Source organism: Astatotilapia calliptera, chromosome 3 (assembly GCF_900246225.1).
Source record: "Astatotilapia calliptera chromosome 3, fAstCal1.2, whole genome shotgun sequence".
NCBI classification, from domain to species: Eukaryota; Metazoa; Chordata; class Actinopteri; order Cichliformes; family Cichlidae; genus Astatotilapia; species Astatotilapia calliptera.
In genome coordinates, this window is record NC_039304.1 from 3774203 (window position 1) to 3799437 (window position 25235).

The window sequence follows — 25235 nt, forward strand, 5'->3', positions numbered from 1 at the left end:
TTTTAGTAATTCAAATTAAATGTGAAATTACCAATATTGACTCATTACATACAAAGTGAGGCATTTCAAGTATTTGTTATAATGTTAATAATTAAGACGTAGAACTTATGAAAAACATGTTCTATTTGTTTGGGTCCTTTTTGCATAAATTACTGCCTCCATGCAGCGTGGTATGGATGCTATCAGTCTGTGGATGTGTTGAGGTGTTATGGAAGACCAGGATGCTTCAGTAGCAGCCTTGCGGTCTTAGCCACTACACTATGTGACACCCCTTTCATCCACACTTACATTGGACAAAACTTTCTATTAATGTGCTTTGATAGTCTCTGGGAACAGCCAACGTCTTTTAAGGTGTTCTTTATGGAGGGTGTCAATTATGTGTTTTTTTCCCCACAGCTGTCAGGACAGCAGTCATGTCCATCCTGTGAGTCGTCCTAAATTAGAAAGACCATTTAGAGGCTCAGGAACCCTTTGCAGATGATTTGAATTAATTAGCTCATAGTAGAGTGGCACTTTAAGTCTAAAATATTTAACCTTTTCACAATATTCTGGTTTTGAAGTTGGGTTTTCTTAAGTTCAAAATCATAATCATCATAATTACTAAATGGGCTAAAAATGTCTAGTTTGGCAAATAATGAGTATTTAATATCGGTTTTACTTTTTAAGTTGAATTACTGAAATAATAATAATAATAATAATAATAATAATAATAATAATAATAATAATAATAATGGATTGCATTTATATAGCACTTTTCGAGGCCCTCAAAGCACTTTACAATTCCAGTATTCATTCACTCTCACATTCATACACTGGTGGAGGCAGCTACAGTTGTAGCCACAGCTGCCCTGGGGCAGACTGACTATAAATCAACTTTTGCACAACATTCAAATTTGTTACACCTTTAAATATCAGGCAAACTTAAATGTTATATTTACCTTCCTTTTCGATATATGGACCACCAGGACTCAATTCGCTGGTTATTCGTTGATGAACCAAACATGTGACTGGACTCTCCGCTGAAGTGGTCATCATGATGGTGACGTAGTGCGCACTGAACTGCAGCCATAATGCCGTTTTCTGTCCCACAGTCAGTTCTCAGTCTCATCGGTACAACACCAAGGCTCCCAACACATGACAAGTAATAGTAAGCTATGACCACTGGATTATTATTGGTTGGTCCACATTCTAGCCACAAAACCTTGCGTGAAAATCCATCAATGCACCCTGAAATGGCCAAACCGAATGGTTTGAGCTTGTCATAACCATCAGCATGCCACATGTAGTTGGGTCCCAGCGAATGATAGGTTCTCCTAATGAATCTTCTGCGTGTTCTCATCTGGCATCCATGAGGATTAAGCTCCCGGAGTATTTTCATCACATCATCCCTCTTCACTTTAAGATGATGCTTTTGTTTAAGTACCTGCCACATTGTTCAATACCCAAACAATCGCCCAGGTCCTTGAAGCTCCGCTCTGATTGCGTTAATGATTGTTGTTCTGGAGTGAAAATGTTTTCTTCGGTAAAGTCCAGCATTATTGAGTTTACTTTTAAGACTCCTTAAACTCATCTTTACACCATGCAAAGTTAACATCATGTCCATGATAACACTATATGAGTGACCTTCGTTGAAATATTTAATGCAGCACTGTAGCTTGTCTGATCCTTCGGCCTGGTCTGTGTCCCGCAAAAGCTCCAGAGACCGTCCACAGGAAGCACAAAAAGGGGTGAAGAGGCAGAAGCTAACGCCACAAAACGGACAAAACATTTTCCATCTATTTTTAGTGCAGCGAGCACGGTCAGGGTAATGAGGAAGCGCTGTGAGGAGTGCGTTTCTCGACGTTTGTTTACATCCCGAATCACTTTTCTGAGCTACAAATATGGAGTAAGCCTAATCGTTGTGTCACTTCCGGTATTTCAGACAATCCCTTTCCGTCAAGGATTTTTAATTTGTTGCGGGTTTATTTTAATTTGTTGTGGGTTTTTGTAATTTGTTGTGGGCTTTTTGTATTTTGTTGTGGGCTTTTTGTAATTTGTTGTGGGCTTTTTGTATTTTGTTGTGGGCTTTTTGTAATTTGTTGTGGGCTTTTTGTATTTTGTTGTGGGCTTTTTGTATTTTGTTGTGGGCTTTTTGTAATTTGTTGTGGGCTTTTTGTATTTTGTTGTGGGCTTTTTGTAATTTGTTGTGGGCTTTTTGTAATTTGTTGTGGGCTTTTTGTAATTTGTTGTGGGCTTTTTGTAATTTGTTGTGGGCTTTTTGTAATTTTGTGGCTTTGTATTTGTTGTGGGCTTTTTGTAATTTGTTGTGGGGTTTTTGTAATTTGTTGTGGGCTTTTTGTATTTTGTTGTGGGCTTTTTGTATTTTGTTGTGGGCTTTTTGTAATTTGTTGTGGGGTTTTTGTAATTTGTTGTGGGGTTTTTGTAATTTGTTGCAGTTTTTTAATTTGTTGCGATTTGCACTTCCCAGCCACCGTACATTAGTGATCATTGACTGATTTTATGGGCTTGTTCAGATTAAACAGAACAAGATATAAAGTCTTAAGACATATTTCAGTCTTGTTCTCATGTCTGTTTCTGCACCTGCCACTGGAGCCTGGAGGCTAGTGCATGAACCAGGATCCAAAAGCAGATTCAAGCATGGAAGGAAAGTGAACTAGTTGAAACCTTAACATTAAGCACAGGAGTTAATAACAACGCAAGGAGAGACTCTTGGCAAGAAGGCAATCTCAACAGTGGATAATCCAGTCTGTAACGGTGTGTTCACACCGAACGCGATGGGCGCGTGAAAAAAGCCCCAAACGCCCCTAACTTGACGCGTGCACATTCGCACCTCTACGCGTGTCCAAGAAAAATCCATCGCGCCCCAAAATATCATATTTTAACGCGCGTGAACCGGAAATGTGGGAGGAAGTTTTGCAAGATGGCAGGTGTCGAGCTAGCGCTTGAGGAGAGAGTCTCCCTTCTCTATTTACTGTGGAGAGCAGAGCAGCGGCGTAAAAGACGTCCTCGCCGTAACTGGGTCCATCAGGTCCTCGAGACGCATGAGCAGTTTGGTGAGTTTCACCATTTGCTACAGGAGCTGCGCCTGGATGACGGCAGATTCCAGCGATATCATCGTCTGTCACTCGGCCAGTTTGAGGACCTGCTTTCCCGCGTCGGTCCCAGAATTGCCCGCCTAGACACCAATTACAGGCACTCAATCCCACCAGCAGACCGCCTGTCCATCTGCCTGAGGTTAGTAAAAGTGTTTAATACGGTAGTCCTTTATTGATACCTGCGCTAATATATGCTAAACCATCCATTTATACACTGCTAACATGGATGTGCTATGCTAATAGTGAATGCTGTCGGCGTTTACTGATAGCATAGCACATCCATGTTAGCAGTGTATACTAACATGGATGTGCTATGCTAACAGTGAATGCTCTCGGTGTTTACCGATAGCAAACTGGTACGAGACGACTTCATAATATTTGTAGTGATACTCAGACGGTCTCATCAAGTCCCGATTTAATTCGATTTATGCTGTTATCAGTGTTTGAATGATAGCATGGCTGTGGTGTCATAGGTATGCTCTCGGTGTTTGCTGATATCAAACTTGTACTAGGACCAATGTGGGTTAATCTTTGTAGTGATACTCACTCCTTTTTTAGACCTGGTTTAATTCTGGGATAGTTGAATATTTGTTTATGATCACGGCAGATTGTTCTAGATTATATCAAATATATATCATGTAATTATCCTTATAATTACAAAATGTTTTATGTAAGATTTATGTTTTGGAATTTGTAATTTTGGAATTTCAATAATGTATTTTGTAACTGCAGTACACATAATACTCATTTTAAACACTGTTGTCCAGGTTCCTTGCCACCGGGGACTCCTTCAGGACCATCGCGTTCAGTTTTCGAGTCGGTGTGTCCACGGTGAGCCAGATCATCCCCCAGGTAGCGACGGCCATCTGGGACTGTCTAGTGGACGATTTCATGGCTGTGCCTTCAACTGAAGACTGGCGGTCCATCGCAGAGGGATTCCAGGAGCGCTGGAACTTCCCTCTCTGCTGTGGAGCTCTGGATGGGAAGCACGTCCAGACGAAGGCACCCCCCAACTCAGGATCCATGTTCCACAACTACAAGGGAACTTTTTCCATTGTTCTCCTTGCGGTTGTGGATGCAGAGCATCGCTTCCGCGTCATTGATGTTGGGGGGTACGGGAGGACCAGCGACGGTGGTATTCTGGCCAACTCCACCTTTGGTCAGGCTCTTCGGGCTGGGACTCTCCATCTGCCTCCTGACCAGCCTCTACCTGGTGGAGAACACCGTGGAGCCCAGCCCCATGTCTTTGTGGCTGATGAAGCGTTCCCGCTGCGGCGTGAGCTCATGAGACCTTTCCCTGGACGCCTCCTCCCTTTAGAGAAGAGGGTCTTTAACTATCGCCTTTCCAGGGCCAGGATGATAGTGGAGGGTGCCTTCGGTATCCTCTCCTCACAGTGGAGGTTGTATCGGCGCGCCATAGAACTCCGTCCTGAAATTGCGGAGAAGTGTGTGAAGGCAACGTGTGTTCTCCACAACTTTCTGCGCTGTGTGGACGAGAGAGGGGCACCTGCTGTGAGAGGTGTGGCGCCTGCTGTGGTGGAGCAGTTGCAAGACCTGGGTCGTATGGCAGCAAACAACTCCTCCAGAGAGGCTGTCCTGGTGAGGGAGAAGTTCATGGCTCACTTCTCGGCAGAGGGAGCCGTGTCTTGGCAACCAAAGGAGTAGCCTGTTTGAAGTCTGAACGACTTCCCCACAACGGCTCTTTTAAGAGCCACCCACAAACCTCTAAAGAGTGTTCCTGTCTTTTTAAAATTTTCTTAATAAATGGAGCTCTACTCCAAAATAATCTAACCTCTTTTTACTCTCTTAAGTAACTTGTCTTCACTATGTTCCTATATACAGTGTGGTGCAAAAGTTTGGGCAACCTTATTAATAGTCATTATTTTCCTGTATGAATCGCTGTTACAGTAAAAAATGTCACTTACATATATCATATAGGAGACACACACATTGATATACACTACATATTTATGTTATTTCTCTTTTTAGTGTTGCCAATTTATGCACCTGCTTGCTTTAGTTTAAACAGTTATTGCACACTTTCTGTAAATCCAGTGAACTGCATTTCACTTCTCAAATATCACTGTGTCTCCTATATGATGTATTTAACTGACAATTTTTATTGAGACAACCAACAATTTGTACAGGAAAATAATTACTTTTCACAATGTTGCCCAAACTTATGCATCCCACTGTATTAGTATGTTTTGTTATTAGTGTAATATGAAATAAATTCTACTTTTGTCAAGTCGGGTGCCAATATTTGCTGTGTAGTAGAACAAAGACATTTGTCATTATAAATGTTTATTTGATAAAATATATAAATTCAGTAACAAAAGGACATAAATAACATAAATATATGAAATCTAACTATTTACAGACAGACAGGAATAAAAAGGACCCAGCTTGGAGTGGAAGAGCCTCAGGGAGAAGGAGGAGAAACATAAGAACATTGTTTCTGCCCTGGAGAGCTGCTGCCTCATCAGAAAACTACTGATCATTAGGGTCCAATGTTTCCAAATTTAGCACAGCTGTGCTATTTTCAAAAACTGATTTAGAAATTTGGAATTTCACGAATTCTCGTGTCTAAGGCGGCATGCTCTCCAGAGCAGGAACAAGGCTGAGGAGAAAATATTCTGTTGCAGACGGGCGTGGCCTCTTTAGGCACTCCAGGATAGCCAGCTCCACCGCCGATGGACCGTCCTGGGACCCTTCCCTCGCCCGCCTTCGAGTTGTCCTCCTCTGTGGGCCTGTAAAACACAGAACAAAACACCACAAAGAAATGAGAAGGCTGCTACTAGATTTTCATTTTCAAAATTGAAAAAAACCAGGATATGAACAGATTGGTTGTAGATATTTAGTAAAGGTGATCACAAGGGGATTCAAGCAAGTAAAAAGCTATCAGTGCTTGATGTTCATACCTGTGGGTGCAGCAGCAGGAGTGGAGGGACCAGGGACTGGGGAGTCAGGAGAAGCAACAGGGGAGGACTCTGCTGCATGATTACTTGACTCTATCAAGACAATATTAAATGTTAACAGGTCAAAGACAATAGTCATAGAGAATATTATATTATTATATACTTATTATTATATACAGTGGTCTCTCGTTTATTGCAGCACATGAACAGTAGTCACAGTTCTCACAAGTTGATTCTCAAAGTGCAAACCAAGTCAATTTTAAAACGTAAAAGTATGCCGCGCTTTTTCTCCGTCTGCGACGCCACTTTGGTGCGCCTTTTTCGCTCCCGGTGCAGGTGCCTATTTCCGAATGAGGGTCATAGTTATGAGTGTTTTTGTGCTGTTTTTTTCTATTTGAAGTGATGGTTATCAAAACCAAACATGATAAGTTTGGCAAGCGCAGGAGACATGACATGGAGGAGATTTGTCATTTCGGCTGCAGAATGCAATGCGCATTGTTGAAAGCTGTACGGTGCAATAAAAAAAAAAATCAGCGAAAAGGCGAGGCAGTGACGGATGAACAGTGGGACTACTGTATACTGTTTATTAATAAACAAAATATATTCCTGTATGACAACACGCATTAATTAACTGCCTACATTAATTCATTGTAAACATACCTTCTGACTGACACTCCCCTGCTGCCTCTTCGGGCTGTCCCTGGTCCTTGGGGGAGAAGTTCTCCACGGTCCGCACCATATTTCCGCTAGTCTCCCGCGGGGTGAGGAAGGGGTCCAGAAACCCCATGACCGCGAAGAACTTCCATCTCCTCCCCGATCCTGCTGCTGACCCACTCCTCTTCTCCTTCTCTGCCCTCTTCTCCTTATTATAGGTGTCCCTGAGGCTCTTCCACCTTCTCCTGCAGATGTCCTCTGAATAAACGCATTATCTGGTTAGCGGAAAGGTATTTGTACAACAGTGGGAAAATCGCGGGACAGTAGGCGGGCTTGCTAGCTTTTGCGCCGCTTCATCGGGTCAGTCTGAAAATTAAAAAGAAGGAATGAACTTACCAGGTTGCCCGATCTCCTCACTGATTTGTCTCCAAGCTAGGTCCTTTTTATTCCTGTCTCGGTAGAAATAGTAGGTAGCATCGTATAATTCGGGATGATTTGCCACAGCACTGATTAGTTTTTCCTCCATGATGAATGCAGAATGAATGGCTTTGGCGGGATCTGCCCCTTTGAACTAGGTAACAGCCACGTCACCAGGCTCCTGATTGGTTGTCGCGGCGCGATTTGACGCTGGAGTTCAGATTTTTCCAACTCGAGCGGGGGATGCGAAACGCATAGAAAAATCTGCGTTTTCAAAAATACCCGGGTACATGTGGACGTAGCCTTGGTGCCACTGAATCTTTGATTTTATCTATTTTTTGCTGTGTTTTACTTGCATTTATTTGAAAGTGTGAAACGCAAAACAGTTTATTTTATATGCTGGAATATGCAGAAAATGGGCTTAAATGTAAAACAAAAATCTTCCAATCAGAGAATGTTGCATGGAGTTTAATTTTTGCTTGATGCAGAAAATTAAAGTTAAAAGATTAATGAAACCAGTTTTAAAAAGAGACTTTTTCATTGTGTATTATGCAGAAAAAATAGAATTGGGCTGAAAGGTCTATTGCTTTATAACATATTGAGGTTGTGTAGAATGTTTTTTAAAAAGTAACTAAGTAATAAAGTAACCAGTTACTTTTAAAAATAAGTAATCAGTAAAGTGACAGGGTTACTTTCTTGGAGAAGTAATTAGTAACTAATTACTTTTTTCTTTTTTGTCTGTCCCGTTTGGTTCTTTTGCCACCAGAATTGTTGTCTAAAGGCAAAGAAAGATGCCCAACGGATTTACTTTACCAGATGGACCATCCCAGCCTTGCCGTATTGGTCTATTTGATTCACCTTTGCTTTTATTGTTTATTTTATTTTCATTTGCTGAACCGGTGGTTGCAGTGACATGCCCGTGAGCTCCACCGGCAGCCAGCTGTGCCAGAGTGACCAAGCTCTAATTACTATTTTCAAGTAACTTGACAAATAATCCTTATGAATCTTGTTGTTTTATTGTTTTGATCTTGAGGAATCAGTTACGCATAAAGGCCTGTGAGGGAGATGGGTGACGAGGTCAGTTCCTTGAGTGGTGACTGATGGGAAGGACAGGTAGGTGAAGTAGCAAATGGTGCTGTCTTGACGTCTGGCAACAACAATGAAGCTTTGTGGTGAAGATCTGCATCCATAATATACAGAGCTGCTTGAAGGGGTGATGGAGTAACGTGACAAATGAGGTTAGGTGACCCCATGCCTAGTGTCAAGCTGTGTGTCTTAGTCTGCATCTCAGTGTGCTTCCTGTTTTATTTTTACAGTTTCTCGTCGTGTATTGAATTTTCTCTCCCCGCCTCGTTATGTCTGTTTGTTTCAGCTGTGGTTTCATGTTACTATACTTTCCCTAATTACCCTTGTGTTTCAGGCTTTCCGTGTTTCCATGTTCAGGTTTCAAGTTTGGATTTCATTTTCAGTGTTTCTATGTTTTAGTGTAGTTTTGCTCAGTTTTAGTTTGATGTTAGTTTTGAGCAATGTGCTTTATTTAAAAAGCTCAATTAAAGTTTTTAACTGTCAATCTGGCTGACGTCCAGTTGTTGTCTGAGTGGGTGCAGCGCTTTTCTGGTTTAGCTGAGGACCAGTGGAGGCGTCTAACTGGTTGAGGTGAGATCAGATCACCCTGTGCTGTGATGGGAAGGTGGTCAAGCACTGATCACTTCTCAGTGTCAGTGAAAAGGATGGGCTCTGTTCGGGGTTGTCTTGCTTGGGAGGCAAATGATGTGGATGGAGTGGAATCCGCAGGAAAAGCAGGGCTGGTGTTACTTAGTTTAGGACCAGCACAGAGGTCTGTAGGAACATCCACATGTGAGGAGGAGAGGACCTGATTTGGCAGCTGCAGACACACTGCCTGCTGGTGAGGCAGGCTAGTAACACCTGGCTGTGGCTGCTGAGCTGGTGTGATGTAAGGCTTCTTGACCTGTTGATCTTCCTGGTCAGATGCAGACACTGCAACACAAACAAAACACAATGAGTCTTCTTTTTTTAAACAAATGTTTGTCTTTCACATGAAGGAAACGCCGTGATTCCCAGAAATAGTCTTTCACCGGTGGTACAGCTGCGATTTCTGATTCTCTTCCTCTTTTTGCCCTAAAAACAAACACATTAGAATTTTCACGGGCTGATACAAACTCTCTGATGTGAATGTTTCATCATTCAGTGCAGTCACAGGCACATGTATGAATATTGGCACTTTGGACATACATAGTTGTCTTTAGTGGACCACTGTGGATGCTCTTTTGTGTGACGCCATCTTTCTGTCTCCGCCCGATCAAAATATTTCGCCTGCTCATTTTTTGAGAGCAACTTCCACTGTGGACAGAAGACCACAGGAACACACTTTCAGCATATATAAATGCACAGCTACACTGTTACTACACATTACTACAGGACAGCTGGTACACATGCAAAGACACCAGCACAAAACATGAACAGATCCATAAATGTATGTAGAGTTAGTTACACACTTACTCTCGCTCCCACAACTGCATTCACAGCTGCACTCCCACTGACGTTCAGTTCAGCCTCCACCTTCGGCCTCTGCTCTTCCAGATAGACCATGGAGGCATTTGGTGGCTTCTTAATATAAGGACGGCCGTCATACTGATGGGATTGACACGGTTGTTTTCTACAGGGATAAAACACAGTGTAAGAGCACATGTCAACACTGCGAGAAACCTGCAGGACAGTGCAAAAAAGCAGTACAGCAAACTTACCTTGGAGTGGACCTGGTGGGTGGACGAGCAAAAACAGTGCCTGGTGGTGTTTTGGGGATCATATTTGCAGGCTACTTATACAGTAGCTTCTGTGGAGGGAGGGAGAAGGTTAAAACCACACAATACTGACACTTAACCCAGCACTTCAGAGGCTAATAATGATGAGCGCCACAGAAACATGTACGTGTGGGCAAATTCAAACTTTGGTAATTTCTTCACCAGATTCAGAGAAGATTGCATGAACAACACAAAGTAAAGTGATCACTGGGAGGAGAACGTGTGCATAAAACTACATTTATAGATAGCTTCACTTTGCTCTCAGTTATTTTTGGATTGATTACAGGTAGTGATTAAGTTTTCTGATCAGTGTGACAGTCCTGCTCAGGTGGAGCAGATGCTGCAGATGGACAGAGTGTGGTCTCCGCATGCGAACTTTCCACATTTGCAGCAGGTGGTGACAACTCTTCTTCTGCTTTCTGCGCAAAACTGGCACTGCCTCCTGACCTTCCTGGCTGGAGAGGGGCCTGCAGCAGCACCTTGCGCACTTTTGACAAAGTCTGCTGCGAGTGATGAGCGGGGAAGGTAGCCTCTCTTCGCTATCTGTGGATTGACTAGCATTTCTCCCACCTCCTCAATATACAGCCTCCTTCTGTGTGGTTTGGCCTGCTGCCATAAAGGGTCAATTGCGGTCCACAAGACGTAGCCATTGTAGAGCGAGACGTCAAGGAGATGGTGGAATAGGGCCAATGGCCACCGATTCGTTCGCCTCCTGCACGTGTAGGTGCCAACAACCTAACCCTAACAAAAAACAAACAAAAAAAACCCCGAAAACATTAAACCTACAATATATGAGCAAGAATGAATAAATGTGTGCGTAACTGCGTAATGACACCTCCTTTACATTTGTTGTAATCTTTTATTATTGCTGGCTTTCTCTCAGCATCATCGCTTACGCATGGAGTCCGGTGCTTTGTGTTCAGCAGGAGGACATTCGTGCCGCATCTGGGTGCATAAGACACGAGCGTGTGCGTCTTCGTGAAGGCGAAGATGAAGGAGAACACCTCTCTCCCGCTTGTCTCCAGCAAACGTGGTGGAAGTTCGGGCTTATTTTTCCGAATTGTGCCAACCAGGGCCAGTTTCCTCCTCAGTAGCTCTTCTGACAGAGGGAAGGAGGTGAAAAAAATTGTCACATGTTATAATGTGATCTGTCATGTCCAGGACCACCCTCATCCCCTGGTTGACCTCCAGGCGTTTGCCAGCTGCTTTGCCTGTCTAGACCTGTAGTCTGCAGGCGTAGGACGTCTTGACATCACATAGTGCCCAAATCTTCAGGCCATACTTGGCAGGCTTTTTTGGCATGTACTGCCTGAAGCTGCATCTGCCTTTGAATGGTACGAGTTGTTTGTCCACACAAACGTCTCTGTCTGGGCAGAACAGCATCTGGAGGCGGTGCGTCCACATATCCCAGACTTTGCGGATTGGAGCCAGTTTGTCACCTCGGGGTCAGGAAAGTTCATCATCAAAGCGCAGCGCCCTGGTGATGTAACGGAATCATTTTTCCAACACGGTCGCCCAAAAAATCCGCCATCCGGATTTCTCACTCCAAAGGTTGGCCGTTGATTCATTTTTTGAACGGTACACACTGGCCAAGATCAGCTGTCCCACATAGGCCCTTAATTCATCGGTGTCCACATCTCTCCAGTCTGCGATTGTGCGTCTCCCTTGCAGATTTGTCATTGATGCAATATGCAGCACGATTTCATCTTTGAGAAATAGTGCAAAGCTGGACTGTGGGTCGCTAATTCAGGCGGTGGCATAATGTGTGGGTCCCAGGATAAGTCCTGTGGCTGCAGGCACATAGCGGAGCGTCTTGGCATTTGTAGGAGACCACACTATTCTTCCGTTCTTAGACGTCCACTCTGCTGTCATCCCCAGAGTCCTCGGAGAATGACGCGGAGCCATCCTCGCAATCAGGGTCCAGGACCATTTCCAAAACTTCCTCAGTGCTATAGTACCTTGCCATCGTGAAAATGACTACTCCCACGCTACGGCTCATTCTTATAACCGCGGCTTTAGTGCAGCTGCATACACAACCTATCCACAAAGAAGTTTAGAAAGTCATCACTCTCAGATTTAGAGGACACGGGTACTGGGTGGTGCACGGGGGAAACAATAGATTAATTCTTGTCTGGAAATATCGTAAGAGTTTATTTTGTGACCCGGAAAAAGTAATATTAAAACTAACCGTAATGTTACAAAAAGAAAGCATCTACAGCACATGTCAAACTCAAGACGAGTGGTTAATGTGTCTTATAATATGTCTATATGTCAATATGTCGATTGTGTTACCAGTGCAGTGACAGTATTCCGCCATTAGGTCGCAGTTTATCCATTTCCGTGTTTAATTAATTAAGTGTTATCCACAAATAAAATAAAATAAATGCATGTCAACCATGTGCAATTTAATGATAGTACCTGCATGTTGTTTTGTGTTTGTTGTTTTCAGAACATGATCAATGGATGAGGTTGGTGGAGAGCGGATCCACTTGATGTGTTTAATGACAGGCAGCATGTCATTTTGAACTCAGTTGTGAGCTGAGACAATGTTTATTTGTCATTTTGAGTTATATTATACTACTTTATGTGCAACAATGTTTTTGTGGGCAGTCTTTTGTTTTTTCAAAATTCTACATCTGTCACGTTCTTTGTAGCTCACTATTGATGGTTGTATGTTATTCTGTAGTGATGGGTCGTTCTCGAACGAAATGGCTCTTAGAGCCGGCTCATTGACGTGAACGACACGAGCCGGCTCCTTATCGCGAGCCGTCACATGGGGGTTTTTTTTTTTCTTTCTCTCAGCCTCTCTCTCGCACTTTTTTTCCGCTTCACTCCGCACGCGAGCCTTGTGCTTTATGCTGGGAAGAGGGGGGAGGGGCGGTAAATACACTCAGTAGCCCAGCAACAGACCCAGAGGAAGAGAGAGAGAAAGAGAGCCAGGGACAACAACGTCACATTAGAAAGGTATAGTAATCATCCACAACTATTTTCGGTTGCAGATGATAAAGGATTCAGAAGGTTTATTCATGCAGGTCCATATGACAGAAAATATGCATGTTCTTTTTGTTTTCATATTTTAATTTATATTTGTGTTGTGGTTTGCAGTGTTTTGTGTTGTTTCACTTTAAATTTGTAAAAGGAAAAAGCTGAAAATTTAAATAGTTAAAAGTTGAAATGTGAATAGTTGATTTTTGTATTATATGATTTATTTATTACATTTTATGTGGAGTGAATAAATAAAAGTATATTTAAGGTGGCCCCTAGAGACAAAGCACATACAAACTTCAAAATCACGTACGAACTCTGAAGCACGTACAAACTCCAAAACACATTAAAAACATGTACAAACTCCAAAACACATAAAAACACGTACAAACTCCAAAACACGTAAAAACTCCAAAACACGTAAAAGACAACAGAAGTGCTCCAGGATGCTGGGCGCAGTGTTGAGCTTTTGTTATCTTGTGGCTACACAAACCAGCAAGTACCAACGACCGGATTTGGTGTGTGGTAGTAACAGGTAAATGAACTTTTTTTAAAATTATTTGAATATATATGAGTGCCTGTGTATAAATACAGAAACAATACACACATGCTTTCAATTGTGTAATTTAAGTGATCTAGTAGCTCTGCTTTGGAAGTTCAGTTCATGCTAGAATTGTGTTTTGAAGTTTGTACGTTTTTTGTCTCTAGGGGCCACCGCATATATTTATATATAAACATATATAAATAAAACCACTTTTTTTACATTAGTAATTCCTTTTGTGCATAATTTCATATTATTGTTAATAATAAATTAATTAAAGCAACAAAACAACCCGAAGAGCCGGTTCGGAGCCGAAAGAGCCGGCTCTTTTTAGTGAGCCGAACCGAAAGAGCCGGATCTCTAAAAAGAGCCGGAAATCCCATCACTATTATTCTGACCCTCTCAATTGAGACCAAACAATTTTGATAAGTTATTATCATACCTTGTTTAAATATTTTTCTTTATTTGCTTAAATAGTTTGATTGTGAGCAGTGGAGTAATGTGGGTTTCTTAACATGACAAATTAGATTAGATGTATGTTATCTATGCAACTTAAGACAATTTTGAATATTCTTTTTCCAGTCCCACCATTAATTGCGTACTCTACTATGGGACTTACAGTCTATAAAAAGTAAAGGTAAGAGTACTTGGAACCACTATTCACAATTACAAGTGGTTTCCCTTCTAAAGTCAACATTTACTCACCTTAACTTCCACCCCAGGGACAAAAACAGTGATTGGCAGATGTTTGGGTACTGGCTCAGTAGATCAGTACGACCATGAAGTTTTAGACCATCACGTAGCTGGGTGGGAAGAGGCACCAACTGAAGGATGGCATGAAGAACAACAGCATTGAAATGCAGAAAGAAAAAAAATTGCATACTGTTAAATTAAAAAGAAAAAAAAGTTTTTGTGGAAAAACAGAGTAAAACAATTTTACCAAACAATTTCTTCTTTCTTTTAAATATTAACAGTGAGTTCTGTCTTTTTATCTTCTGCGGCCGACTCAATCTTAAAGGACAGAAACACACACAAGAGATGGTACAATCTGTGCCACAAACATGTAATTCCAAACATTTTAGAGCAGTGAAACCTATAAAACTTAATACCTGAGAGATAAAAGAAGTATAATGAACATCACAGACATCCTCCTCTCATAATGCTTTCAATCAAAAGCTCTCCATTGCACAAGTACTGGTAACACCAATCTTTGAGGCAGCAGAAATTTCACCAGTACTACTGTGAGAGAAGAGATAAATAAGATCAGTCAAGTAATTTCCAAAATGTGTGTTTGTGTGTACACACAGACAAGGACCCCACTGCATGTAAGCAAGGCCTACTGGAAGTTTCCTTGATCAAGATCCAGCAAGGAATATTTGGGAGCCTTCGCAGTCTGGTCACTCTCAATGACCGTTGCTCCAAGCCTGCAACCATTTCTTTTAACACAAATTGTTAGTCAGGTTAAGTAGCTATTTTTATTCCTAGCAATTTAGAGCATATTTTAAATATGTGTACCATCTCTCCTGACACAATATTCTGCTAGAATGACACAATATTCAGAAGAAGCATCTCATTGTTTTATGCTAATTAATTTATATAGTACAAAAGTAACACACATGTCAAATGATTCAAAGGTTTTTTTGTTAATCTGTGCATGTGTTGCTTGCGTCTAGTTTCACAAAACCTGGGAGGCTCTTGGGGAGTTTGAACACTGGGCTGAACAGTGGTAGATGTAGAAGTGAGTAAATTTAGCAGGCGTCTTGCTGACCTGACAAGTTCTGAACTGTCTGTCAAACACAACAATTGAGCAGTATGTTAAGAGTACTCTGTAATTAAAAGATCCTTAAAAATAACTTAAGGCCAAAAAAACAGCCACTTCCCAAAAAGTGCTGCAAAAATGTTATATGTTAATATTTTAATATTAATTTAACATTCATGTCTGATGTCAGTGTGTTCAGGTTCACTTGCCTCCTGTCTCGTTAGCCCTAATTTCTCCCAGCTGTGTCTCCCTCCTGTTTCCCATTCCCTGATTACTCCCTGTGTATATAAGCCTTGTGTTTCCTTTGTTCTGTCGCGTTGTGAACGTCTGTTTACCCTCATACCACCCTGTGTGTTCTGTTTGCCTGCCTGCGAGTTTATTTGCTTTCCAGTTTAGTTAGTTCTTTGTTCAGTCTGTAATTCACCTGTGCCTCCGTGAGTTCTGCTCTCGGGTCCACCTTTCCTGCCTGCCTTCACACATTCATGACAGTTTTTTTTAACAGAAAAAACAAAAGGTTTAAATATTTTCCATAAAATGCATTTCAATAAATATTTGATTGTTATTATAATTAGGCCTTTAGGTGGGTGAAAGATTGGCACCAACACTGATTTTGATACATCATTATTATTAATTTTTTGCAGGGGCACAGTAAATTTAATAATTGTAGCCTAAATGGTATATGTTTTTCACTTTTCCCCACTAAATGTTTATTACCTTGTTGCGTTCTAAAATTAAAAAAAACATTGTGTAAATAAAAATACAAGATCAGTTTGAACCAGAAGAACATTTATTTTTGAAAGATAAACAAGAACAGGTGGAGCAGACGCTTCAAATTGAACTGGCTGTGGTCTCTGCAGGTAAACCTCCCACATTTGCAGCAGGTGTTCCCAATTCGTCTTTTTTTGTCAGTGCAAAACTCGCACTGCTTCCTGCCCTTGGATTTTATGAATCGAGAGGGGCCTGCAGCAGCACCCTGCACAGTTGTAGCGATGCCTGAAACGGCTGAGCGGGGAAAGCGCCCTCTCTTCATTATGTGCTGGTTGACTATCATTTCTCCCACCTCTTTGATGTACAGTTCCTACTGTGCCAGTGGCCACCAATTTGTTCGCCTCCTGCATGAGTAGGTGCCAACAATCTAACAAAAAAAAAAAACCCCGAAAACATCAAACCAATGTATATTTTACACAAGAATATATGAGCAAGAATGAATAAACGGGTGCGTAATTAATGCATAATGACACCTACCTTATCAAGGTTGTCGACACCTCCTTTGCATCGGTTGTAGTCCTGTATTATGATGGGCTTTCTTTTCCCTTCATCGCTGACGTCCTGACTGCAGTGTTTGGTGTTTAGTAGGACCACATTCTTGCCCAGGGGATGTAGGACATGAGTGCGTGCGTCATTGTAAATGCAAAGGTGGAGGAGAAGACCGCTCTCCCTTTTGCTTGGGAGCAAAAGAGGTGGAAGTTCGGGTTTTGTTTTGTCGAATTATGCCAACTAGAGCCAGTTTCTCTTGCGCAGCTCATCTGCCAGTGCAAACGAGGTGAAAAAATTATTGCAGGTGATGACATGTCCATGGAGCCCTCTGTCATTTCCAGGACCACCCTCATCCCCTGGTTAACTTCAGAGCGATCGCCAGCTGCTTTGCCCGTGTACACCTGCAGCTTCCAGGCATAGGATGTTTTCAAATCACAGACTGCCCAAATCTTTATGCCATATTTGTCTGCTTTTTCAGCATGTACTCTCTGAAGCTGCACCTGCCTCTGAATGGGACGAGCTGCTCATTTACACAGAGGTCTTTTTCTGGGATAACAGCATCACCAGGCGGTACGTCCACATATCCCATACCTGGCGGAAGACAGCCAACTTGTCTTCCCAGTGTCGGGGTCAGGAGAGCTTGTCATCAAAAGGCAGCGCCCTGGTGATGTGATTAAATCTCTTGTGGGACATCGTAGCCCGGAAAATGCTCCGTCCTGATTTTTCATACCAGAGGCTGAGGGTCCACATTTCCAAATCTCGCCAGGCTTGGATTGTGCGTCTCCCATCAGATTGGTCATGGCAACAATATGCTGCACGATTTCATCGGTCAGGAACAACACGAAGCTGGAGATTGTGTCAGTTATTCGGGCGGCGGCATAGTGAGTAGGTCCCGGGATAAACCCTGTGGCTGCTAGGACATAGTGGAGCGTCTTCGTATTTGTGGGAGACCAAACTATTCTCCAGTTTTTTGAGGTCCATCCTGCTGCTTCTTCATTCATCTCCCCTTTGCTCTCATTTTCAGAAGAGAAATCAGATGATTTGGACGTGGACTCCAGCAGCTCTGTGTGTATGCTTCCTCCGTGTCCTTGGCGGGTGACGAGGAGCCATCCTTGCTCTCACAGTGCATGAGCATGTCAACAACTTCCTCTGTGCTGTAGTATTTTGCCATCGTGGAAATGACTACTCCCGCGCTATGACTCATTCTTATAACCTCGGCTGCAGTGCACCTGAGCAGAGCTTCAAGACAAAATAAAATCTATTTTGCTTTTGGTCCATGCTTTTATATTTAATTTGTTTGTATTGCAGTGTGGACAATAGAAAAAAGAGTGTCTAAATCCAAAAGTCTTTTCTCTTTGAAGTTAGATACAGACATACTTTTTGGGGGGGGGGGGCAAAAAGACCCTTTTTTTTTTTTTTTTTTTTTTTTTTTATTAAACACACATGCCGTTATCCAGTATTGATAGTGACACATAAACCATTGCAGAAATTTAAGGCCAGTAGTCCAAAATGAAATCCTAACATAAAGGAGTGGATTAGTTGATGTTATAATAAATGTGGAATGGAAAATTGTGTTTTTAATGGTTCTCAGTGGGGCAGTTTTTGTCCCTAGGATCAATAGTTTAAGTTTTTGTGTATCTTAGCCATTTTAGGCTAATTTAATGGACCGAGGCCACAATTCTAAAATTAAAATATATATATATATATATATATATATATATATATATATATATATATATATATATATATATATATATATATATATATCCTTTAGCAAATTTGTCTATATTCCACTCAACACAAACACAGTGAAAATGGTTTAACATTAAAAAAGCAAATGGCAGAAAATGTCCCCAGGATCTTTTAAGGGAAATAACCTCTGAAGGATCCTCCATGGGTCTCTGTATCTTACCCAGAGTTGCTGTGGTGATTGATGACTGTTCCATGCATCTCTGAAAGAGTCGAGGTTGTTCTGCATCTCTGGAAGGAAGACTAGGTGCAAGGCATAAAGATGGATTTCATTGTCTGGCTGAGGTGTTCCCTGATCTACCAGTGAAATGAAGATCTGATCTGAAGAGCTTTAGTAACACACTGGATAAAAGTCATGACTTAAGCTGTAAATACCTTAAGCTGCTTTGTTCCATACGCCTCCTGATTGTCCTTTCAGACACTGAACCTCGCCACTATTTCTCTCACCGTTAATCTACAGAGAACATGATGTTATAGAACGGCACTCGGTATGTCAAAAGGTGGGTGCCCTGGTCTGTGAGTGTGCCGCTGTTCCAGGATTAGTGGTGTGCGGATCGATATTGATTCCTCCGATACCAGTTATTAAAATACCAATATTTTAGTAATTTGGGGTAAATTTCTAGTTTATCATTAACGGGATCAGTGGAAAGAAGCTCATTCGGATTGTCTAACTTGGAAGGAACTACTTCCTCTTCCGCGTTTCACAGTCATGTGCGAAATATGGCTGTATAAATGTGTCGCAGCCCTTTTGGCGTGCGCGCATTCACAACAATGGCTGAGCGTAAACAGAGTCATGTGTGGACGTATTGTACCTCCACAAACAGCCAAGACGCAGTTTGCGATACATGTGGCAAGAAAATGAGGTGTTGTGGCAACACCACTAACCTTGTCAGTCAGTCAGTTTGATATGATATATGATTCTATCAGTGTTTGACTACCCTAATCTTTCTTAATAACTCTTGGGTTACTGAGTGTATGATTAAAGAACAGCTTTTTAACAAAATTATTAAAATTGTCTACTCATAGGCAAAAAAAAATAGCTACATATTGATCTTAGTTTAGATCCAAACCTAAGCTCTCCAAGATTTTCTGAGCTGTGAAGGTTTCCTTTGGTGCATGTACATGTAGCAGAATTGTACTGTTTTACAATATGTATTTGGGAACATATAGTATTAAAAGAGTTGAGCAAAGTGCTTCACAATTGGTTAAAAACAAGAGAAAACAATAGAGAAACAAATATAGATAAATTGGAAACAAATACAGATAAATGAGAAGGCACTGTATTAACAATAAACATAACAAACAAAACGGGCCTGATGGTACTCATACTGAACTCTAATTAAAAGTCAAAATAAAAAAGCGATTTAAAAGACTGAATAGACTCTGAAGTACGAATCTCCTCTAGCAGATTATTCCAGAGTCTGGATGCTGCTACAGCGAAGACATGATCTCTTCTATTCTATACTTCAATCAAGACTATCTCAGTGCTCTTTTGGGGTCATACATGTTGAGGAGTTCATTTAAATAACTGGATCATACCTGGAGACAGTCCAAGTCCTGTCAAGAATCACAGGAGACTGACCAGGCTTTTTATTTAGCATGTTAAAACAAACAGAGATGCACTGTCACAGGTTTCAGAAGGACTCACGCGCAGACCAGGAATCCTTTTGCAAAGAGACTGTGATTTATTTATAATGTTTACCTAGTGCAATATATGCAATGCGCAAGGAGGGTCCATGAGAGGGATATGGGGAAAGGTCCACACATATGAAGCTCTCCAGAAAACTCTCCACTCTTTCCACATGGGAACACCTAATAATCTATTTACAAGAAATTATTAATCAGAACCAGGCTAGAGAAAACACACAGGTTCAGCTATTGGTTGCTGGACTAACTAACACAGGTTATTCAACGATCCAGCAACTAGAAGCACAGAACAGCCATCTTAAATAGCAATCAGGTAGATCAGCAGCAGGTTTGGCAACCAGGGCAGGTGTGTGGGCCAGAGGCGAGAGCCCAAAATGAGCCCTGCCCAGGCAGGCAAAGACAGAGGAGATGAATTAAAAATAATTTTAAAGCCCATTTCTTAAAGCCCGTCATCACGTTTGTCACATAGTTAAGCTTTTTTTTTAATATCACATTATAATCTTCGGTTTGTTGTAAATGAAATTACCTTTAACAAAAATAAACATGACGGCTGGAGATGCAAAACTGATAACTTTCTCTAAACGAAAGATACATTTTGAATAAAAATGTGAATCTGCTGTTTGTAAATGTGTAAAAAAAAATAGAAATAATTGCGTCCTCAAAATCTTTGTACATTTGGAAATGAGCTGGCAGCTTCAGAGTTTTAAAGCACGTGGAGGCTGTAGGAAAGGTCCCCCCAGAGATCTCCACTTTCAGTTCAGGAAGAAGCATTTAGTTCATTGTTCATAATACTTCAAAGGAACTACACCGTTAAACTATAATTTTCATGCATTCTATAACTTTAAGTGTTTTATTAACAAGCATTTGCAATATGAGCAATAGCTTTGTTTAAAAAAAAAAAAGTTGCCTATACCGGTTTCAATGAACATCCATAGAAAACCAGTGATGCAGCAATTCTGGACTCAACATCAAATTCTTCATCTTCATCAGTATCCTCAACTGGCCGTGTAATTTTGTCTAATACCATCTGATAGAACATGAAAGAGGACAACTTCAACCCTGTGAAAAGAATATATAGGTTACCATTTTTGTTAATAGGAAAATAACAAGTTCAGTATATAAATATTGCATGGTAAGTTCTACACACATATTTATAAATAAGGTTATATAAATGATGAGAAAGAACTGATTTACCTGCGGAGTAAACAGGATTTCTGTCATTCTTGGAAAAAGAAACGGGACAATATCTGGCCTACATGTACTGCTCAACAAACAAGGCAACTTAAAGATGGCAAGGCAGCTGTAGAGGTGAGCTAGAGCGTCGATCAAGCTAAAGACTTAGTATGGGTAATGCTAAGAGAGTACTGGAGACAGTCGGCTCTTCCTGTATCTTCCCATTAGGGAAACCATGTAGTCATGGGCTGCTATTCTGTGGAAGGTATATCACTTATCTGGATATCAGAATGTTTAAATGACTGAAACAGAAACACTGGACGCTGCCATCTAGCTAAGTGCTACGTGGAGCGCTGTTTACATGTGAAAGCCAGTCGTTAAAGCTTTGTGTGGGCTGTATGCTGTACAATCACACAAAGTTTAAAATAATATTTAAAAAAAATAAAAGAAGGTCCATTAATTTACAAGATAAGAAAAAAATACATTTATAAGAAGATGTGACACTGGGTAGTATATATAGAATACACCAGTATATACTTATTTTAAAAAAATTGCAGACTGTGGATGTATATTTCTGCAACAAGAAGCAAATGACTATTAATATGTGTGGCGTGGGTGTGGTCTCTGGTCGGCTGCAGAGGAGGGGTGATGCAGTGAGCTCCCGGGGCAGCGCAGAGGCGGGGTGAACAGGTGTGCTGGGATGTGAGTGTGATTATGTCTCTTTATATGTTCACAGTGACAGTCGGAGTGGGAGAGAGCGGACGTGACAGCAGAACGGGAGTGTCTGTGTCCCTGTGAAAACAAAAACCACAGTGTGATCACATTCGAAAATAAAGTAGTGCTGTCATTACGTCCGTGTCCTGTCTATGCTTAACGGGTCCAACGTTACAATATGAAATGGAAAATGTGTATTTAGTTCAACAACTACAACAATCGTTTTGACACTTGACCAGCAAGAAAATTGGGATCTCCCAGCAGTCACTGAAATAAATTGGAGATGGCTGCATACACAAGGCAGCACGGTGGCACGGTGGTTAGCACTGTTGCCGCACAGCAAGAAGGTCCTGAGTTCAATTCCACCATCAGGTCTTTCTGTGTGGAGTTTGCATGTTCTCCCCCTGTTTGCATGGGTTCCCTCCGGGTACTCCGGCTTCCTCCCGCAGTCTAAAGACATGCAGCTTGTGGGGATAGGTTAATTGGATAATCCAAATTACCACTAGGTGTGAATGTGCGAGTGAATGTGAGTGCGAATGGTTGTCTGTCCCTGTGTGTTGGCCCTGCGACAGACTGGCGACCTGTCCAGGGTGTACCCCGCCTCTCGCCCTATGACAGCTGGGATAGGCTCCAGCGCCCCCCGTGACCCTGAAAAGCGGAAGCGAATGGATGGATGGATGGCTGCATACAGTTTCTTGCTAACAGTGTCTGACAGGCTTTTGACATTTTTTTGTGCACATCGTGCGATGTATTTGTTGTTACTCGAGCCGTACCGGAAACCCGATCCATATCACGTATGTGCAAAAAGCATCTACTTCTACTCTGAGCATTTTACAATGGACCCTGTGCACGAGAAAATGCTAACTTCCTGGTTTGAGACCGGATGTGGGGTTGTACATTTCCGGTAGCTTTACTTTACGGTCAATCGCTACTGCGAAGATATACTCCAAAATCATGTCCAAAACTCGAAAACAGAAAGATCGCGTTAAGTTACAAAGAGGAGAAGGTGGGAACACTCGCCACCATTGTGTCATAAAAAAATCTAATGATCAATTTTGACGTTTAAAGAGTTTAGATCGATCAGTTGTTTATATCACTCAACACAAGCAGAACTGCATTACTGCAGCAGAAGACACATCGTCCACATTCAGAAGCACATCTCTGTATAATGACTGGTCTTATGATTTAAACAGGCAAATGTTCAGCATTCAAACTACAGGTGAAGAATAGTCCAACCAGATGTTTCCCTGTTATGTTGATATCAGCTAGTCAAGTACACACCTACACAGCATGTTAACAAACTGTGAAAAAAGCCACACAAAAAATGAATGATTGCTGGTAACGGTTTCTATGCATTAGTATTTACTCTGTATAAATACTAATGCAGGTATGTTGTGACTTACTTTCAAAATTACAGCGGTCCTTCGCTATAACGCGGTTCACCTTTCACCTCGCTGTTTCACAGATTTTTTTTTTTTAGTGCAAGTTTGCATGCTTTTTTTTTTTTTTTCTTACGTCACATTGTGTCCTGCGTCCTGATCGCTGCAGACGATCTCCTCCGTGACGTCTCTCCTGTACAGTCCAGAATCACTGCATCGATCATTAGCAGTGTAACACTGATGTGCAGTACTGGATGTCCACAATGTCCATGAAACGTTTTGCACCATCAAAAAATAAAATTGGCTACTTGATTTCACCCATCGCTGGTTATTTTTAGAACATAACACCCACAATAAACGAGGGACAGCTGAGAAATATAAAATTTGAATCCCTTTTCTCTTTTGCTCTGAGGCGCAGGGGAAAAAAAAATCGACAAGTCGATAAACATCATTTACAGATATATTGGATAAATGCCCAAGACATCTAGAGAAATGTAAATCGCAGCTTGATTCATTAATTTGCTTAACTTGTTTTGGACCGTAAACAAGGTGCGAATAGGACACCGGAAACAAAGCTCCCCACAGGAGTTTCCACACCGGAAGTAGCATATGCTAACGTGCACATAGCACATAGTTACGGGTGCACTCAGACCAAAGGGGGCTGAATAATTACACACACCCCACTTTGCAGTTATTTATTTGTAAAAAATGTTTGGAAGCATGTATGATTTTCATTCCACTTCTCACGTGTACACCACTTTGTATTGGTCTTTCACGTGGAATTCCAATAAAATTGATTCATGTTTGTGGCTGTAATGTGACAAAATGTGGAAAAGTTCAAGGGGGCCGAATACTTTTGCAAGCCACTGTATTCCACCTAAATGAAAAAAGCATTTCATGTGATTTTACTTCAATATAATATATACAATAATAAAGAAACAGATTAAAAAGACAACTACAAAATAAGGCTGGCATTATTTCTCATGCTTCAGCAATTCTAAAACCATCAAGGTTCAACGTGAATGCATAAAAATGCGCCTCACCAGACTGGAATAAATAGGGTCCAAGTCTTTCTGACACTTTGCTCCTGGACTGGCATACCGATGATCAATTTGCCATTCAGGAGTCCCATATGAGTGGTCCAGGAGAAACTTCCTCTCAGTTGGTGGATCTGATAATATGCAAATAATGAATAATGCATCTCTTGTGCGTCTCCTTTTTGGATCTCCTGACAAAAGAACATCATCGCCTGCTTGAACAACACAATGTTGTACCTGCTTCCTTTTCCGTGTTCCAAAGGTCTTCCACTAAACAAATCTCCTTTCCCTGTCAGTCAGCCCTTCTTAAATGTACAGACCATTTCATTCAGAATCGTCATCTCCTCAAGTCTTGTGTCTTTATGTCCTCTTCTGGGTTGGCAACTGCAAGGTCATCATCCATGGGACAGGCGTTTGTCACAGCAGGAAGACGTGGATGTCGGTGGAAGAGCAGGAAATAGGGACTGTGGTGGGTGTAGTGCTGATCACATAAAATCTCTTCATTAATTCATTATCTCTTGCACTTGTCAATAACTTTTAAACTTTAAATAAGTTTAAAAATACATTCTTAAGACGATGATACACTGTAAAGCATCACGAGTAGTCATCGTGGTTCTGGTTGATGCACTTTCTGAGAGCACGCTTAATGTTCTGGTTGGTCCTCTCATCCATTGAGTTGTATTGTAGAATAGATAAATAAGCATGACTGATTTCACTTGAGTTACTGAAGGTTAGACATCCAAATGCTAACCTGCCCGTTGGTCTGGGGGTGGTATGCACTGGACACAGCATGTTTAATATTGAGCTTGCTGAAAATGCTGTTGTTGAGCTGCAGTTACATGAGCAGACTTGGCCTAAATACATCATATCATAGGTAAAGGTACGAATAACACTTTCACAAGTTTTACCTGGTTCACAAACTCCTTTCCTTGGTCAGTCATGATTTTCCTGACCATGCCAAATGTGTATAACTTAAGAGATCATGATTGCAGAGACCTCAGCTGCAGTCTTGGACTTAAGAAGTTCTGCAATCAGCATTGCCAATTAGTATACAGATCGGTCATGGTTAGCACATATCGGTTCCCTAG

The 25235-nt window shown here is 41.5% G+C and overlaps 1 protein-coding gene across 3 annotated transcripts; it reads right to left on the bottom strand.

The window, feature by feature from the left end:
• Positions 1-8074: 8074 nt before the first annotated feature.
• On the bottom strand, positions 8075-14977 carry LOC113016886 (transcription factor 7-like). Of its 3 annotated transcripts, none has more exons than XM_026160060.1 (6): positions 14542-14977; positions 14138-14443; positions 9850-9938; positions 9605-9761; positions 9338-9445; positions 8075-9223 (listed from the first exon to the last, which is right to left on the bottom strand). In XM_026160060.1, the coding sequence occupies exons 3-6, from the start codon at positions 9909-9911 to the stop codon at positions 9119-9121; spliced, it is 432 nt and encodes a 143-aa protein (XP_026015845.1). In that variant the 5' UTR covers positions 9912-9938; positions 14138-14443; positions 14542-14977; the 3' UTR covers positions 8075-9118. The 3 variants fall into 3 exon arrangements, with proteins under 3 accessions (XP_026015845.1, XP_026015836.1, XP_026015851.1); XM_026160051.1 differs by having other exon boundaries at positions 14138-14256; positions 14373-14977; XM_026160066.1 differs by lacking the exons at positions 14138-14443; positions 14542-14977 and having other exon boundaries at positions 9850-10666.
• Between the last annotated feature and the right edge of the window lie 10258 nt (positions 14978-25235).